Source organism: Ptiloglossa arizonensis, chromosome 3 (assembly GCF_051014685.1).
Source record: "Ptiloglossa arizonensis isolate GNS036 chromosome 3, iyPtiAriz1_principal, whole genome shotgun sequence".
Classification (NCBI taxonomy): Eukaryota; Metazoa; Arthropoda; class Insecta; order Hymenoptera; family Colletidae; genus Ptiloglossa; species Ptiloglossa arizonensis.
The window spans coordinates 4,546,572-4,565,695 of NC_135050.1; the positions used below are offsets into that span (position 1 = coordinate 4,546,572).

Consider the following 19,124-nt stretch of genomic DNA (forward strand, 5'->3'; position numbering starts at 1 on the left):
TTGTGTTTCATTTTATAATTTATTTTATAAGATACAATATTTACGATAATAACAATATTCATTACAATTAGTCTTGCTATGTATACAGTTCATTTTTCTAAGCAACATTAATGGTGATCACCATGGCCATGATCATCACCATTTAGGTATTTTTCTATACCTATTGTTACTAAAAATGCTGGAATCCCAATTAAGGCGCCTCTAAGTAATGTAGGCACCAAAATTTTAAGATAGGCTTGTTTATTAGGATACTGAAAACGCCAAACTTCATTTCTCAACCAAGGATCTTTCAGTCCCCTTGCAGCTAATGCTTCTTGCAGACGTACAAGTTCTGGCACATTTTCCACCTTGTATATATCAGGACTAGGTATTTTTATTGGTTTAGCATGGCCGTCTCCGTGACCACCCATTTTCTTCAAACAATGTAAATTTTAAGAGTTAAGCAAGAACGTACAAGTCAGTGCTGTCCAATATAACCTCTGGAGCAGTGTTGTTAATAGACGGTTTATGCGCTTGCGTCGCAAAAGTATCAGTAGAGTGCTTTGATTGAGTGAAAAGGGTGTCAAATGATCTCTTTCGTTCTTTCTGAAAATTATGTGAAAATTTTTAGAAAATCTGTAAAGAGCACAAGGTAAAATGAGGTGATTATATATGTATATGTGTGTATATGGGTATATATATATATATGTATATATAATATGCACACATATGTACATACATATACGCGTGCGTGCACACACACTATACATACACGGATGCATATGTATATATATAATTTTTTAATCTAATGATTGCATTTTCCGTAACAAAACAAAGTTTACAACAAAATATAATCAATATACATATGTATATTACACATACGTACAAATACAATTATGTTGTATAATTTAACATAAGAAAATGTTACATAATTTACATAAAATATTAATATAAAGGATGAACTACAGGAGGGAAGGATATTGAAATAACTGTTAAAATAGAACGCCAGATTTAAGTAATTTAAAACAAACATTTTATTTGGTAAAAATTTAATATAATACTACAGTCGAAGTACAGAGTAGACCGATATATTTTTCTGTACACCTTTTGAAGTCCTAGGATCCCATTACCATTTTAGTCTCACGTGCAATGTGACCGACAAAGTCTCAAAATAAATCGTAACGTTGTACGCGGTAGAAATTAGAATTTAGGACAGTTTGTTACTTAAACCTCGTTATTTAAGTGTTCATAATATAGTAATTACTTGAAGATCGTTTTATGAAAATGTTATTTTCAATTAAATAGAAAGAACAATTACAAAACAACAAGAACATATTACCCTTTAATTTTGCTGTTCAATTCGACTCTAACGTAGAAGAAACTTTATTTGAACGTAAATATGTAATTCATGGAAGAAATGCTATAAAGTTTCTTAAGAGCATCTGTTACTGAATTTTGTTAATTTATCATATATGCATGTACATATACTTATATGGTGATATTTTAATAGTTCCGGTAATTCTCTCGCAAAGATTCTTATCGTGCATACTTGCACCAAAATACCACTTTGCATTCATACAAAAATTGCTATTATAATGCACAAAATTAATACAATTTTTTAAAAAATGTCTCAGAATTTAAATAAATATAAGCAAGATCGAGGCAAGTATATTAGATTTACTTAAATAACAATCTTGACTGGGATTTTCTAAACAATGTGCCTATTTGAATCGTCGAAAACCACGACTTGTGCTAAACTGCTCTAATCATAACTTTAGTATCCTCGAATTAAAAATGCTAAATCAAAAGTTGAAAAATTCTTTTTTCAACAAAATTTTCATCTCGGCGGTTAAATCATATTAAAAATATATATATCGTTTATATTATTCGTCCACGAAAAAAAGGCACAGCGTATTGACATCTTCACTCTAGGAGAATAATACGAATGAGTAGCGACACGATTAGTATTAAATAGGTGACAAGTTTCCTCTCGTGGGATAGTTTCCCAAAAACGCCAATTCCCACCAACTTTGTTCCATGTAAGGGTAGTCGAACTGTAAGGTGAAGCGGTGTTGGGATTTAAATCCAAAGTCAAGAGTTGCTACCAAAATCCCCCGAAATGAATAGTGAAGGAACTTGGTATAGTTAATGCCGCGGCTCATATTGTAGCGAAATAGTGATGGAGAATAAAATAACTGGTGTCCTATAAATTCTATTTCATCACATTGTTGTAGAGTTCGTTTAGTTAGGTTTTTGAAGTAGAAAATTTTAAATGGCATTTTTTTTTAATAACGTGATTTTGAATCTGTAATATTGGTTAGACGTAGAAATTTGAAAAATTATTTATCCACATTATTGTTGTAATGTAAATTTATTGAAGTATTTATACAAATTATATGAGGTTAAAATAAAAATATACATAAAATACGTGTGTATACAAAAACATATTTAGAAATCTATATTAAACATATACAAAACATACAAAAGAATATGTACAAAAATCTAGATACAATATACATAAAAATGTATACAAAATTATATATATAATATGTAAGTAATAATTATTACTATTGTTTTTGTTTATCATCCGATACTATTATATTAAATAATACATTTCGCATAATTTGCTTTTTATACATGGCATTATTAAATGAATTCAAGAAATCGTTAGTTATTGGGTTAGACTGATATGTAGCAGAAAGATTATGTCTCTATAGATCACTCTTACCTACTTTGAATCTCTTTCTTGCATGTTAAACATTTGGCTGTGAAAGGATTTCCTTCATGTTGAATTGTCTATGTTGAGAAGGAGGGATCCTTCAATCAAGATTAATGAATTTTACTTTATTCACCTTTTTCCCAGATGATGAACTCTTACTACCTTCGATATCTGTTAATAAAGTATTGATTACTTTACTCATTCTTCAACTTTTAAATTTATGCACAAATATCAAACATATATTTTACCTTAGACACTAACTCCAGTTCAATATCCATAATGCTGCTCACAATAATATTGCTTGGATCTGGTTCTCCTTCAGCCATGTTATTATCTATTTATAATATAATGCATATCCAAAAATTTTAAAAAGAAGCCATTAAAAGAATGAACTTCGTAAGTAAAGAAACACTTATTATTCAAAAAATCCTTTCTTAAAACTTAAATTCATACATGAATATTCCAAATATATCTTACCTGATTTTATCCAAATCGTCAACAATAATAATTTACAATAATTCACAAGTGTTTCATACTACACATCTCACTGTAACCGAATTTGAATTTCGAACGTTAAAGAATCAACCCAAGCGAGTCCGAAAAATACAATACAATGGGACACCCGTTATTTCTCCCCCCATCAGCAAATTTCCTTTATTCAATTCTCCTGTTTGCCTCGTGGGATTTTTCCTGGTAACCTTAATTGCAATGTAAATATTACTGTAGAAAAATAAAAAATTTAATAAAAAAAAGTAGCAAGTTCGTAACATTTCCTTATATAAATTATTAGTAGTTTTCGTATATTTCTAATCGTGAAAGAAACAATATATTTATGTAATTAAAAATTTGTACAATGCAGATTAAGATTTTGTGTTGACAGCGTGTACTAAATGCAATTCTAACCTATTTCAATTTAAAACAACATTTTTAACATGCGCTACCTTTTACATACGAGTCATATGACTATAACGCTGTATCAAATGTGTATGGGCACTGATTTTATTTAGATAACAGACAAGTAAATTGAAGAATCACCATTTAAGTAATTATAATTATAAGTGTCTTCTGAATTTCAAATAATCACAAACAAGAAAATGTCAGGACCAATGGTATTATGCCAATTATGGATGGGAGGGGTAAGAATTATCTATTTTAAAAAAATATACATAAAAAGTTTGTTATTATAAAAATAGTTTTATAGATTTCTTTGCTGTAGTTTATTTTTTATATATTTTATACTTATTAGTTTTGCTAAATTGTCCACAATTTATTTCAGCTAGAACCATATATGACAGAAAGTTTCATAATGAATGCTTTTCATAAAATGGGAGAGCAACCACAAACTGTCAAAGTAATGAGGAATCGTTATACTGGTGAACCAGCAGGTTATTGTTTTGTACATTTTCCAACTGATGAAATGGCATTGGACGCAATGCATAAACTAAATGGCAAAGTGATTCCTGGTTCTAATCCAGTAAGAACTTGACAAATTTTAGTAAAATATTTTATTTGAAAAGTTATACCATTATTGTACCTTTATTTATAATTATAGAATTAAATAGTGAGTGTTAATTTATTAGATTATTTTTTACATTCCTCTTGGTTTTGTATTTTAGGCTGTAAGATTTCGATTAAATCATGCTAGTACAACAGGAAAACCAGCAGCAGAACGAGAATTTAGTATTTGGGTTGGAGATTTATCAACAGATGTGGATGACTATTCTTTATATAGAGCATTCGCTGCAAAATATAATTCAATTAGAACTGCAAAAGTAATTTTAGATAGTTCTGGGTTCAGTAAAGGATATGGTTTTGTTAGATTTGCCAATGAGGAGGAACAGAAAAATAGTCTAGTTACTATGAATGGATACAGAGGGTTAGGAACAAAATCATTAAAAATTTGCAATGCTGTTCCTAGACCCTGGAATAAAATATCAGGGTATGTAAAGTGTCTAAATTTTTACTTCATAAAATACAAATTAATTGACTTTGGTAATTAATTTCTTTTGTTTTTACAGATCTACTCCGCCACAATCATCATCTGAATATACAGCATCAAATATGAATTCAGATTCTTATAACTACTATGATACGTCATCATATTGGAATAGTTATAGTGCATGGCAACAAGGTTATTATGAAAGTGAACCTACATCAGATGGGTATAATAGTTATGTATCAGACCAAAAACCAGAAGAGGATGAATTGGAATTGATTGGTACGAAAATGTCTCTTTATACATATATTAACATATATAACTCATTTTATACAACATTGTTTCTAAAATTATTCAAGATAAGTTAATAAAAATTGCCATCTGAAATAACTTGCCACTTATTGATTTTATAAAAAGCTATTTCATATGAAATATGTAGTATTTGATGAGGACTTACTACAAAGTAATTTTGAAATAACCAATAACCTTAAAACACATATTATTCTCTTTAATTTGTGTATTTGTAGAACTACTTATTACAATCTGGAGTACTAGTAATGGCTCCTAGTGTTTATCGTATATTGTGATTTATTAAAGTCATTTCAACTTTATTTTATTACAGGTTATTGAATTTGACCTTTTATCGCAAAAGAGTAATACTAAAAATATGTAGCATTATTTTAAAAACTTAGGATCATCTTGTTAACTTAAAAAATACAAGTCATGAAAAAAGTGATTTGTTTCTTTGTGATAAGTTTCACCAAATACAATATATTTCATTTGATGTTTTTTCTAAAACCAATAAATAATATGTTACAAAAGTTTATTTAATACATACAAATATTTTTTTCCTTATATTTATGAATCCTTAAACATTATTACAATAAATTAGTAATTTCTTGTTATTTATTATTAAATACTGTGTTGTAGCATATTTAATGTTTTAATATGTGATATTTAGTAAGATATTGTTCTTTATATAATATTATTCTGTATAATTTGTGAGCTTATTCTTTCTTCCCTTATTTGCATGAATATAAAATTCTTTGAACAAAATAACCAGACTTAATTGCCTTAAATGAAACAGACACTTGAAAAATAATTATATAGAGCAGTAAAATCCTGATACCCCGTAATTCATATACAGTGTTATATGTGTTTTGTTTGTTTTTTTTATGAAACAAACAAAATTTTACATAATTATAATTTTATTTTTTTTTCTGTTTTTGTAGAGCATTCAGTTCCTACAGACATCGATAAACTTAATAGAGAAATAATAGAGCAAGATTATAATTTGTGGGATGCATTGGAAAGTTCAAAATGGATTCCATGTGACACACTAGAATTATGTTATTAAAGATCTTTTCATATATTATTTTTATTTCTCATTCCTGTTCATCATTTTATTAATCATTTAAATAGATTGTTAATCCATATACAAATAACACATTGGAGAACGTCTTCAATCAATAAATTACAATAAAATATTTAAACAAGATATTATACTTTATGTATCTTGTATTATAAGCAAAAATTATAAACAATTTCATAACGAGAAACAACATTTTTTACATATTTTAATAAGCGACTTTAATAGGAATAATGTAGTATGTATAGGGTGTTGAGTAAAATATCGGCATAACTTCAAGAGTAACTTTAGCATATAAATGTAATCGAAAAAAGTTCATGCAAACATTTGTCCTATTTGACTTTGTTTCTCTATGATTACCGCTTTTATATTGTATCAATTGGTCACATGTTTCTGCAGAAGTTGCTTTAATACGAAACATCATGTACATGTTTACACATGTTATGAAAGAATCATAAACGAGATACAAAATACCAATTATAACTAATTGCACAGAGTGAAATTTAAACTAAAAATAAGAATAATTCAAATATTAAAAACGGCTATAATTTGGAAACAAAATCGAAAAATTTTTGTACAAACTCTTTATAATTTTTGTGTGCTGTAACACCCTACATATACACCAATTTATTGCTTTTGCAAGAACCTAACATTATAATTATTACAAAATTATGTGTACATGATAGAATAGATATTTAATTTAAAATATTTTATACAAAATTTATTTATTACACTCCTTTTTTGTATTTAATTCTTTGTGAACGGATCGCCTAATTAATGCTAACAGTACATAAGTGTTTCGCAATGAAAACATTTTAATCTTTTTGAGAAAAATGTCACATACACACTTAAAGTAAGTGCGAAGCGAACAGTTATATACTGACGTGCATTTCAGACACTTAAACAAAATTCGGGCGACTATATACCTACTGAAACAAATGCGTCCAGAATGCTACAAATACTTTGGCGGCTATTTGTCGACACCTGTTCACAAAGAATTAAAGAAATACGAATTACCTATTATTATTAATTCTGAAGTAAGTTATCGTACTACATGGTGTTAATTATATATACTGATAAGGATGTAATAATTATGTTTATTAAACTGTCATGTGATAATGTATTAATTATAAAAAAAAAAGTGACGTCTAGCTATGAACATTAAATAAGTCTTTCAGCAGCCTAACTAATCAATTTCATGAAATAAAAAAATATAAAAAATTGATGTTACACATTTTTTTAAATTTCATTAAAAATCAGAAATTTACAAAAAGTGGAATTGATCAGTTGAGTTTCTAAGAGACTCAAGTATTGTACAATAAATTATTCATATTCTTGTTTTACTGTAATTGATTCAACGTCTGATAATTTAGTGGTTACAGTCGCCAAGAGTTCTGGTGGTAAATTTACAGATGTAATATTAGATTCTTTGAGAGTTTGAGAAGCGTTAATATTAGAACTAACCATATAAACTTGTAAAACACTTTTTCCAGGTTCTTCTGGCGATTCCTTTGATAAAATAACTAAAGATCCTGGCTCTACATGATCAATATTTGGTATGACTGTTTTAACAGAATTTTCATATTGAGTTTCTTGATTAATGTCAGTATTATTAAAGATTAAATTATCTTTTGGTGAGGTTACAGTTTCATGATCAATAGAATCATAATTTAGTATTTCATTGTCCAATGTATTTATATCTGGTCCCTGTAATTTTTTTACTTTTGGTAATCTTCCAGATCTAGTCGGTCTGACATGGTAAACCTCTGTATCACTATCAACTCCATTGTATAAACTTAATGATTCAACATCATCTGTTTCAATTAATGCCTTCTCCGATATTTTTTTCTCTTCTCTTGATCCTTTACGTCTTCTTTTGTTTGTTTTATTTAATAATTCTTGATATTCACTTGTTTCTGTATTTTCATTTTGTTCTATCAACTCTATACAATTATCTTCTTCATCTGATGCATCCATTTCTGCAATACTAGATGCTACAATCCCTAAAAATTTTGTTTGTAAATAATTTATTTTATTCACATGTTAAATAAACATTTTATACATGTAACTTCATTCTTGTAATGTAATATTAAATGATAGCAGTTAGTTTATCAGTTGAAAATGTATGAAAATTATTAAAAATATTAATAAATATTCAATTTCATACACTCTGGCCCACCTAAACTGTTATCAGCTGTTTCTTCCAAACTTTTAGAGAACAGTAAAATCTTTTTTATAGTTTTATGGATAGAGCCTGAAACATTAACTCTATGGTGAAAGAACTAGACTTCTTCCATATAATATTTTTACTTGTAACATTTTTGCAGTATAAATTAAAAAGTGCACAAATTTATTTATCATTCCGTTAAAAAAGATGAAATGGAACTACTTCCTTCCCCTCTTTATTATCGGTGCACGATTTGTTACATAAATAGCACCATTGAATCGTAACAGCCATAAGAAAAAATTATTATCTCTAAGTTATGTAAAAAAGGCTTATAAAACTATAGGTGGAATACTTTTGTATATATTTTAACTTACTACATTTTCGCTTTCTTTCTGCTTTTATTTTCCTTTTTTCTTTTGATCCCTGCAGTTTTCGTTTTTCTTGTGTACTGGAATGTTCTTTCTCTGAATTTTCGAACGTAGCTATTAATAAACAAAATTCAGAAATTCAGTAATCAGCATAGTTCACTTTCTTTATACAGAATGTCTTGAGATAAAGTCCATGTGAATATTTGGTCAATGGTAAGAGATAAAAAAACAACATAACTCTACTTCCAGAGCACCTTTAAATACTTCACTTTCAATGATTCAAATAATTTTTATTTTTCTGCATCATTTGTAGATAGTTGAATATGAATTTACTGTATTTGTTTTACCTTTATTTATGAATAGAATTTATAAACAGTTAGTCTCAAACAGAAATATAGCAACTCACTTGTAAATTATTAAGTAACATTGAAGTATTTATCAAAAAGTAGAAACAAAATTCTTCATTAGTATCAGAATAGGGAGATCTTTTTTGTGTTCCGCCGCATTTTTAATAAAGGAATCATGATTGGCGACGCTTGAATCGTCACATTCTCGTTTTCTTTTTATGGGATGTAGTCAAAGATGCGGTTTATTTTGCATAAGTCAAATTCACGGGGGATCTATCTGCTTGCATTGTTGTTTCAAACGTTTCTTATGAACATGTGAAATTGACGAAAGAAAATTATTGCCATTATTAACATGTCCAGTGTTATATTACATATTTAAGTTCAAATATGCTGTTGGTATAAAATTAATCTACACAATGTCGAGAAAATGTAGTGATATTTATTCAACACTTAAGGGAATCTGCATTGATACAAAAAGTTATTCAGAAGATAGTGATAATGACAGTGATAGTATTGACTGATAATAATCTTAGTCAATGCAAATTAGAGAGACATGAGTTTTGTTTCAAAATTTCATATTAATAATTCCTCTATTGTAGAAGTTACAGAAATTCAAGTTAAGGCATGTTATTAAGTGTAATTTATAAAAAATATGCGACACACAGCTTCTAGTTAAGCATAATTTGGGCAGTTGGTAAAATCTTAAAATACAAAATTGTGAATAAAATTCTGTTATACGTACACTTTTATAAACAACTATTAGAGGCAACACTTATCTCAGAATATTCTGCATAAAGTAACTAAAATTGATACTTCATTTTCGCGTAAAAAATTAGTTGCATATACATCTATATGCACAAAATCAAAACTTTTAAAGCATATGTACAGGGTAATTTAGAAACACATGTCCATACTTCACAAGGTAAATCTATACACTAAGATAAGTAAATAATGTCTTATGAACATACATTCTATTTACCTTAGTTTTCGAATTATAAATGATTGAAGAAAATGTTAAAAGTGTCTCTTTCATTCTTTAAGTCTGAACTATTGATATGTATTTCTGAATCACTTTGTATATATTAAAAAATAAATTTATTATTTAAACTTACCTAATGATTTTTCTAATATTTCAGTATCAAATTCTTGATGGTATGCAAGTGCTTTTTCAACCAAGTTTCTATTTACTTTTTCTTCTTTTTTAAATTTTAATTTAATTTCTTGCCGCGTTCTATTTGGAAAAAGACTTTGCATCAGCAGGAAATCCGTACCTACTGTATTTAATGCTTTATAAAATTTTAAAGTTTCCCATTTGGGCCACTCTTTACTTTTTTGACGCTTTTTATAAAATCCACTTCCATTGTTATCATCATCAATAATAGCATCCTTCGCTAATACTTCTCTGCCTTTCTTTGCATTAGTTTGTTCTATAACAAGACTTTGTTCATCTATTATTAACTGACCATCTGGTCCAACTTTTACTTGAGGAACAGGCATTGCACATGATGGATCATCCACATTTTCTTCTTCTTGAAATTCTTCAGACCTGTAATATTGTATTGTATTGTTTTATATAAAATCAAATTTAAATCATATTAAAAAATGTATATTAATTTGGAAAGTATTTCACTTTATTTAGTTAATGAGATGCTCACTGGCATTCTGAAATTTTTCTTGCCACCATTCCAGATTCTTTAGACCTCTTCATAGGATTAGTAACAGGATTATAATATATAAGATCATACATTGTAAGCTTACTTCTATCTGGCGTTTTATTTTCATGTTTTAAATGAAATTCTCTTCTAGCCTCTGCTAATTTTCTTGCAGATTCTGAAACTAAAATACGTCTCTTCTGACCTACTTTTGATTTTATTAAGTTGTTCTTAGTATTATTAGCAACAGTGTCCTTAGCACTTTCTGCTGAATGAACCAAATCATTTCTTATATGATTGGTTGCGGTACAAGTTACTCTCCTACTATCATCTTCTGATTCACTTGCACTCGCTCCACTTCCTTGTATACTATTCCTTCTTACTCTACCACCACTATCTAATTTAGGTGTTGGTCTAATGTAACTTAGCCGGCATTGTGCTGATTTTATAGGAGAAACTAGAAATTACAAATTATTAATAATTATTAATTTTTCAATATTTAAGCTTTTTTAATGAAAAAATTTGAGATCTTGTTTAATTATTCTATAGAAAACGTAACATAATGCATCATCCACATTTACAATAAATAAAATAACTATAATTTATTTTTTAAATTATATAAACACTATATACGCTATTTAACAATTGTTTGACTTGATCTAAGTACAATAATTCCCGCTTTCAAGTAATAAGTTTTACACTGGATTTATGTAAAGAGATCATCCTCGTCACTGTGTTTTTTTAGCGCGAATAATCTTTTTGAACGATCGATTATTCTAGGCGAGATATGCACGCAGAATCGCCTACTACTAAAATTTTTAATTTGTATATTTTTCATTATATATTTGGAAAGCACGATCTTATTTGAAAGCACGTACATATAATTAAAAATAATTCGTTGAGATCGTGTTACGCGATCTTAAGTATTACGCGAAAACTTACAACGTTAGATTCTTATCAGTCTTAATAGATAGAGAAAAGATTCCTGAATGCATAAGTGTTTACATTTATAATATTTTGGAGTTTTGGATGATTGTAAACAACCGTTAAAGTTTTAAAAAGTGTCGATCTACATAGTTTCCTCGTATTATTTTTGCATTTCTAAAAGATGTTATTTGTATAACACAAATTTGCTATACAATTTCGCATTTTATAAACATTTTTAAAAAAGAAACCATCGAGAGGTATCAAAACAGATTTCAGTTCACATAAATCTAGAAAATATCCGTCGGGAATGCGTGCAAAATGTTTTGCCGCCATGCGGCCATCACTCACTTATCTCAGTTCAACATATGATAGTTACGCGTAATCGACAGGGTTAGTGTCATTCAGTATCCAGTCACGCAAAACAGTATAATATAATACATTGATATTATTCTTATATGACTACAGCAAAGGAAAGAATTGTATGCGTATTTGTATTATCTAAAAATGAGAATACAAAATAAAAATGATAAAGAAAGGAGAAAAGTACCACAAATGAATTGCAGCGATGTTTATATAGAGGCATATTAAACCTTCGTGAAGATGAGCGACTTTTTGACACGCAACCACCTTTTGTACGTGTCTCCCTTTGCTTTCCAATTAATAAAATAAAGAAAAGCATACAATCCTGCGTCAACGATATGTCAAAATCTTTATTAAAATAGACTAAGCAGTTTTAGAGTGGAAAAACAATATCAAGGAAAGAATATATGTGCCATATCTAGTGAACTATTACTGAACATTGACAAACGTTAAGAAAGACGTAACATATAAACATCAAGTAAAATGCAATTATTTTTAAGTTTGTTTGTATGACTGATGTTACAGGTAATTTTTTATTTTATATACTTCTTCTGTTAAAATCAAAAGCAATTAATACATTTCTTAATAATTTTATGATTAGTATGGAAGATTACATGAAAAAATTTATCTTTACTAAATGCAGTAAGTACATATTGGATGACACTAGTCATGTTGATTACGCATAGCTAAAGCACTGCTGAGCCGAGAGATGGTGGCAAAATGCTGTTCACGCATTGCCAAACGATATTTTTTCGATTTGTGTGAATTGAAAAGCACTTTTACTTTTCTCCTAGATGATTTTTTCTTCAAAAATATTTACAGAATTCAATACTGTGTAGTGAATTGGAGCTACACAAATAACATTTTGAAGAAATGCAAAAATAATATGTAGAAACTACGTAGATTGGCACTTTTTAAAACTTCAATGACTACAATCATTTAGAACTAAAAAATACAACTTGAACACTGCTACATTCAAGAATCTCTCTTTTATCTTTTAAGGCCAATTAGAACTTGCTAACGCTTTTAGGTTTTATATAATACTTCCTTTTTGCTAAAAATCAGACGTTTTTACAAAACTTCAAATTTTTTGAAATCTGAAGGTGAGCAACTCTATTTATGTAGTATATTTAAGAAATTGTTATTATTTAAAAAAAAAATCATTTTTTGATAGTATTATGAATTTATGTTTAGATTGAGAAACTCTACAAGGTTTACCTACTGAATACTGCAAAAACGCATTTGTGTTAGACAGTGTAATTGCTACCTACCCTTTTTGCAAATCAAGTATGGTCCCTATATTTTACACTTGAAGGCAGAGATTACTATATGTTGGCAACTGTTGCAGATAGTAAATAATGAGCAACATATATTTTTTTATAACAGTATGTAAAAATATTAAAGTTCAAAATGGTTGTTGCAAATATGTATTTTATTATTGATAAACATACAAAAACCTGTTTGATTTAATGAATCATAAATTAAGATATTAAAATTCTTTAAAATGGTCAAATGTTATTTTTCAATTTAAAATAAATTTTCTATACATTTATACTCTACAGAAAAGAGAATTATTTTTCAACCAAATAACGTAGTAGGTAAAATAGGTTTAGTTGTGTTCTTGAATTAACTTTTTTTTGTGATTGAGAATTAAGGGCAGATTCCAGTCTAAAACTTTTAAAAGATAATTTTTTTTTTTGGTATTTGTAACTTGTTCGATGTTCAAAGAATATGTAGTTAAAAGGAAATTTTAAAATTCTAAAAATGGTTAAAGTTATAGGCTTTTAAGTGTTAAGTACTGCATGGGTTTAATATTGGACTCTATCGTAGCGGCTCACATTTGAACTTGACTCGCTATTTGCGATTAGAAGTATGTCATCCTAGTAGATTCTGATCATGTATATGTAATTATACATTTATCAACTGTTTTTAATGTTATCAGCAATAAATTACAACGTAAAATTTATTATGATAATGTTAAATGTTTACGTACTTTTCTAAGTTTCAAATCGAATCTGATGTGTATATGAAATATTGATACTGTTGTAGAATTTATTTATGAAAAAATCGTATAAAATAAACTGTTGTATGTTTTTGTAAAATGATTATTAGAAGTGGGTCTACAAGTTATAAATGTATTTTATTTCTCTATGAATATTTCCTATGAATTAATAAATACCCTGTATAATGTAATTCTAGAAAGTTTTTATTATAGTGTAAAATCTGTGTTCAAAATAATATGAGATTTTGCTTGCAAATAACAAAAATATAAAAGCATGAAGTTATGCTTCGTTACCTGGAATGAGATGGATATTTAGTACACATAACAATTACAAACATATTAGAAATTGTTATTATTTAAAAAAAAAATCATTTTTTGATAGTATGAATAAGAAGTGAATTATCACCGCTGGATGAACCTCTTGTACCTTGAGTTTTTTTAAATTTATTAATTTTGAAGGATATTCGAATTATGAAAAAATGATAAAAAAAAATTATGTTTAATTTTGAAGTGTTAAAAAAAAATTATTTTTTGTTCACTTTTGTAGGTTCATTGTTTTGGAAATTTCATACAGTTTCAGAATATATCCGATTTTTTTGTTTTGGATTTACAATCAAAAAGTGAGAACTTTCCCCATTCAAGAAGAAATTTTTCATGGATTACTTTGGAACGCACCATGAATGTTTTTAAAATTTGAATAAAATAAAAAGTTATGCACTCTTTTATATGTTCGCAAGATGTATAATACAATATTAAAAGTCACAGATTGTCATCTTCTTTATTTATCATTACTATTTAATTATTTTATATTTGTTTTGTATTAAAAACAAATTCTAAAAATGACTTTCTAGATCAGAACCTTCCCTTAGATTCTTACTAGAAATAAAAAAAAAGTTAAAGATCAATATATCTATGATATATGAATACAATTACAGTTACATCCTTATCATTTATTAAGATCACACAATGTTTTCAAAAATGTATTATTAGACTAATTTTAGCAAAACTATTTTCTTATCCATATATAGTTCATGCATAACATGCTCTGATTTAAAAAATGTTAACTATACAGTACTTATTTAAACTTATTATTGCCATTGACTTTTTTATTAACTTTGAAGACTTTCTCTGTTGTAAATGATTCATAATTGGTTTATTTGAATTTTATTTCCACATAAACTGTTTGAAAACATGTTTCATTTTTGTATCTAACACACGTCTCATTGTATTACAAGAATTATCATCTACAAACTGTATTAGCTTCACAATATTACATATTAAGAATTTATAAATTTTATATTTTGTGGTAAAATTTATTGCTCTTTTATAGAGTTTTCTTCTTTTTATAATACTAATTGTAGTTTTAATTTGTGATTAACTACATTTCATTTCAATATATTCTTGAAACAAATACCCAAATAACATTTAATATAGATAGACAACTGTTTCCATTATATAAATACAATTCAACAAAATTGTTTAGAAACTTATTTTAATTACTCAAGTTTGAATAATTATATAATAAAGGGTTCAAATAACTGGGTTTCTATTGTATTGGTTAATAAATTTTGTTAACAAACAATTATTTTGCATTCTAACCATTTTGACCTTTCATAATTTCCTTTATTTTTATATTACTTTAGAGTCAAACAATAGTATTTTCATAACCTTTCCAATAAGAACATTGTTGCACAAATTTGGATACCTGCAACAATGAACTTAAATGTATTATTATCTAACAAATAACTGTATGTCGTACAAAGAAAAATATAAATGTCTAAAAGCAATTAATTTTTGTAATGTTTTCACTTCTACCAAAATTAAATTTATAAAATGCCAAATAATGTATAGGTCATAATACTTACCAATTTGTAATGTATTTGAGTTTTCTGATGATTGCATAGTTTCTTTTTTCGACTCGGCCAAACGCTCTTTGAATTCATCTTTACACTGAATATTTTCATTGCTATGACACAGTTGTTCATTCTGCACTTGTTCTGTTGTTACCAAGTTTTCCTGTATTTGCTTTTGTTGAAAATTATTTTCTGAAGTTTCTTGTAATGCCAAACATATATCATCAGATTTACTCTTGTCTTTTTCATCACATTCAGTTACATCAACAGTTTCAGTAACTGATGAATCTTGTGTTGCTTTTCGTCGTAATGGAACAGTAACCATAGCTTTAATACGTGCTCGCTTCATTTTGTTGATATAAAAGTGAAATGAGATCTGTAAATATGATATGACATTACAATTTATGTAATATATATACTTTCTACTTATACTAGGTATGTCATAGGTTTCCATACATATTTAACTAGTGTGCTTTACAACTAAAAAGAAATGAAAATTTTAAATAAACACAGGTGCATAAATGCTTTATTAAAAAATTGTTTCAAAAATATGAAATATGTACTTACGCACAATAATTTTTACTGTGTGATATGGTACTATTTTATTAAGAGATCTTAGCTAATATTCTCTAATAACAGCTCAAATACATTAACATTATTTAGTTATTCTTGCCCTGTATCACATTGAAAGTAAGACTATTACTGTCCCCTTGACATTTCATATCTTATTATGTTTTTCATAAAACATTTTATTGATTTATGTTTGTATGACATTTTTGTCTTACTTTTAGCTACTGATCATACTGGCAAAGTTTGTATAGAAACCTGTGAAACATTGTATAAAATGACTATATAAATAGTGTCTTTAGATAAGTGATCTGTATGAAATTGCTGCTAAATGGGAAAAAACATTTTTTCTTAATTATTGCTTAACACTTTCATGGTGAGCATCATATATGCATGACTTTGTTTATATAGTACCATTTTCGACAACTGTTTATAGATAATTTAACATTTTTGTTTATTTAAAGTAGAAAGATAGATAAACCCATCACTAGTGGTAAATATAATTCTTCTCACTTGAAAAGGACATTGTATTCAGTTCAAATCAAATCATGTAGCAAATATCACTCTGTATTTTTCAAACATATTACAGATTATTATCTTCTGTATTATTTACTTTTATGCAAAACGAACAAATAAATAAATAAAAAAATTAATGTAATACCTGATAAACTTAAATGTTACACTCATTACTTAAAATATATAAAATTTATTAAAAAAGGATACAAAGTAACATAGTTTTTATTAAGAGCAATTTGCAAATTGCTGAACTCTACTACAAATAGACATTGGAATAAGTCAAATATATTTTATAGTATATCGATTTTTTAACAGGTACTTCATATACTAAAAGAGTTATAAAATATGATCTAGCAGATAAGCACTGCTGACATTAAAAAATACACAATGCATAAAGTAATTGGACAAATTACCATACAGAATCCTAGAAGAGTCTGTAAAGTATGCAGTGCAACACCAAAAAAAGAATTTCCACAAAAAATTGACTCACATTCTAATTTATTAAAATTTATTAATATATAATGTAATTATAACATATTTGTTTCTTCACGTTTATGTCTTGGATTGACAATCATCAAAACAAAATTATTTATAATGAGAATTAATAAATTTTATTCAAATAAAATTAAAAAAATTAGATTAAAACATTTGTCCAGTGGTTTTCATTTCATTAAATAATATAAAATGAATAGTTATTATTCTGTACATCTTTTCCATTTTATCAAATAAGAAACATTATATCCTTAGCAATTATTTAAATTTTTAAGAAAAGTAATCATTTGATAAAAGACTTGTTAAATTAATCATTTATTAGTCAAAAGAACTAAATCTTGAACATAATGAAAATCGGAAATATGGTGACGAATAAATGTAAAATTATTAAATATTAATAAAAAGGCATTAATACTTCTTAACCTAACGATACTTTAAGATTTCAGGTTATCTATTCACTTACCAACAGTTCTCAGACATATTAAAAAGTATACCATTTAGACTGCAACATTTTTAATCGCAGTTAACTTTTTTCACTGCTTAAAACAAAAAAAATTTTTTGGTTATTTTACCATCATTGACAGTTTAATGTTTTCATGTACTTCTTCTCTATTTCTTCATATTCCTTCAATTAAACTATTAGGATACTATGTGATTATACAACACATACCGGCTCAAATGAATTCTGGCCAGTTTAGGGGAAAGTCACTATGCTTCGGTTTATTTCTTTCCTTTTCACGTAGCTCTGATGTGTGCTACTCGAGATACGAAGCATATCACGAAATAACTTGGGATTTTCGAAATGCTGTAATTATGGGTCATAGTATATAAAATATAAAATAAATTATTATTTCCGGGATTAAACTATTTTTGAAATTCATTTCCATGATACTTTCAAGACATGTAATCGATATGTAATATGTTGCAGGAGTTGCTATAAAATAACGATTCTGTTGTAAATTCGTAATTGATTAAAGGATTGAATTAATATTAATTAAATATATTTTATTATATTTTTAAAATAAATTTTGATACATATCATTAAGAGTGTGATTTTATTTCATTAACAACACAAAAAAACTATTAATTTAACAAAATTGTTTTTTTCAACCATAAAAACATGAGAGCAATGAATGTTTAATAGAAACACAAACATAACAAGTTGGAAATATTAAAAAGTAATAGTTTTGCCAGCAGTATTATTGTAACCACCTAAACAGAACAAAACAGTAACTGTAATAGCAAATATGTTAATTCTGAAAACATAAAACAATATATTTAATAAATATTAATTTAGACAGAGAATTGTTATTTGATAGCAACTAACGCGATCTGTCACGTACAGGTTAGATATAACAATATTAATTATCACGCAAGTGTCAAACGTTTTAGCGCGCAAGATATAATTTATACTGTAAAAAAGAAGGATAAACTACGGTAGTAATATTCCCCAGATGGTGAAAATTTATTAAGTATTTTAATAATTACAGGATTTCAACTCAATGAAGATTAAAAACAAAAAATTTGCGCTTATAGTATTGTATATTAAATAATCCTTTCAATATTAATGTTCAGTAATTTTTATACAGTGTGCTAACATTCTCCGATGTTCTATTGTTGGTATTAGTTTTAAAACTTTGGATTCATGCAGATAAGTTTATACTTTTATACATTTGTGTAAATACGTACAATGTAACTTAAGTTACATTTACTATAACTGAAACTGTATTTAATTTGGAATAATGGATAATTCAAAATAAAATATTATATGAAGTTGTTCTAAGCATAAGAAATATTACATTGATGTTGTACTTTTGTAGGTATGGCAACGATATTGATTTTTATATTGTATGAATCTCACAAGATTACT

The 19,124-nt window shown here is 27.0% G+C and overlaps 4 protein-coding genes and 2 long non-coding RNA genes across 21 annotated transcripts in view; 3 read left to right on the forward strand and 3 right to left on the reverse strand.

Annotated features, from left to right (window-relative positions):
- Nd-b12 (NADH dehydrogenase [ubiquinone] 1 beta subcomplex subunit 3) lies at window positions 1–652 on the reverse strand. The gene has a single exon (XM_076307581.1). The coding sequence runs from the start codon at window positions 408–410 to the stop codon at window positions 108–110; it is 303 nt and encodes a 100-aa protein (XP_076163696.1). The 5' UTR covers window positions 411–652; the 3' UTR covers window positions 1–107.
- Window positions 361–7,126, forward strand: Secp43 (tRNA Selenocysteine associated protein). Of its 5 annotated transcripts, none has more exons than XM_076307571.1 (6): window positions 363–631; window positions 3,706–3,834; window positions 3,975–4,172; window positions 4,315–4,637; window positions 4,717–4,916; window positions 5,867–7,126. In XM_076307571.1, the coding sequence occupies exons 2-6, from the start codon at window positions 3,793–3,795 to the stop codon at window positions 5,989–5,991; spliced, it is 888 nt and encodes a 295-aa protein (XP_076163686.1). In that variant the 5' UTR covers window positions 363–631; window positions 3,706–3,792; the 3' UTR covers window positions 5,992–7,126. The 5 variants fall into 5 exon arrangements, with proteins under 5 accessions (XP_076163688.1, XP_076163686.1, XP_076163687.1 ...); XM_076307570.1 differs by lacking the exon at window positions 363–631 and adding an exon at window positions 2,893–3,408; XM_076307573.1 differs by lacking the exon at window positions 3,706–3,834 and having other exon boundaries at window positions 361–631.
- LOC143144788 (uncharacterized) lies at window positions 2,388–3,776 on the reverse strand. Of its 3 annotated transcripts, none has more exons than XR_012991519.1 (4): window positions 3,640–3,776; window positions 3,176–3,396; window positions 2,947–3,032; window positions 2,388–2,869 (listed from the first exon to the last, which is right to left on the reverse strand). It is a non-coding gene; the product is annotated as an uncharacterized LOC143144788 (long non-coding RNA). The 3 variants fall into 3 exon arrangements; XR_012991520.1 differs by having other exon boundaries at window positions 3,176–3,418; window positions 3,640–3,732; XR_012991518.1 differs by having other exon boundaries at window positions 3,176–3,666.
- On the reverse strand, window positions 5,985–18,644 carry Bdp1 (transcription factor TFIIIB component B'' homolog Bdp1). Of its 6 annotated transcripts, none has more exons than XM_076307557.1 (9): window positions 18,598–18,643; window positions 17,925–18,059; window positions 17,718–17,790; window positions 16,247–16,504; window positions 15,692–16,055; window positions 10,541–10,994; window positions 9,998–10,431; window positions 8,545–8,652; window positions 5,985–8,006 (listed from the first exon to the last, which is right to left on the reverse strand). In XM_076307557.1, the coding sequence occupies exons 5-9, from the start codon at window positions 16,026–16,028 to the stop codon at window positions 7,327–7,329; spliced, it is 2,013 nt and encodes a 670-aa protein (XP_076163672.1). In that variant the 5' UTR covers window positions 16,029–16,055; window positions 16,247–16,504; window positions 17,718–17,790; window positions 17,925–18,059; window positions 18,598–18,643; the 3' UTR covers window positions 5,985–7,326. The 6 variants fall into 6 exon arrangements, with proteins under 6 accessions (XP_076163672.1, XP_076163675.1, XP_076163677.1 ...); XM_076307560.1 differs by having other exon boundaries at window positions 17,718–17,793; XM_076307562.1 differs by lacking the exon at window positions 16,247–16,504 and having other exon boundaries at window positions 18,598–18,644.
- Window positions 11,842–14,500, forward strand: LOC143144787 (uncharacterized). 3 transcript variants are annotated; one of them, XR_012991517.1, is made up of 3 exons: window positions 11,842–12,927; window positions 13,019–13,209; window positions 14,374–14,500. It is a non-coding gene; the product is annotated as an uncharacterized LOC143144787 (long non-coding RNA). The 3 variants fall into 3 exon arrangements; XR_012991516.1 differs by lacking the exon at window positions 14,374–14,500 and having other exon boundaries at window positions 11,842–12,349; window positions 12,426–12,927; window positions 13,019–13,248; XR_012991515.1 differs by lacking the exon at window positions 14,374–14,500 and having other exon boundaries at window positions 13,019–13,248.
- Window positions 17,998–19,124, forward strand: part of Bbs5 (Bardet-Biedl syndrome 5 protein) — a 5,655-nt gene continuing 4,528 nt past the window's right edge. The window contains exon 1 of one of the 3 annotated variants that reach the window (XM_076307566.1): window positions 17,998–18,061. In XM_076307566.1, coding sequence (XP_076163681.1) covers window positions 18,057–18,061 — 5 coding nt within the window. In that variant the 5' untranslated portion in view covers window positions 17,998–18,056. Of the gene's footprint in view, window positions 18,062–18,304; window positions 18,600–18,938; window positions 19,075–19,124 lie in introns of those variants that run through there. The other 2 variants (XM_076307567.1, XM_076307565.1) reach the window with 2 other exon arrangements.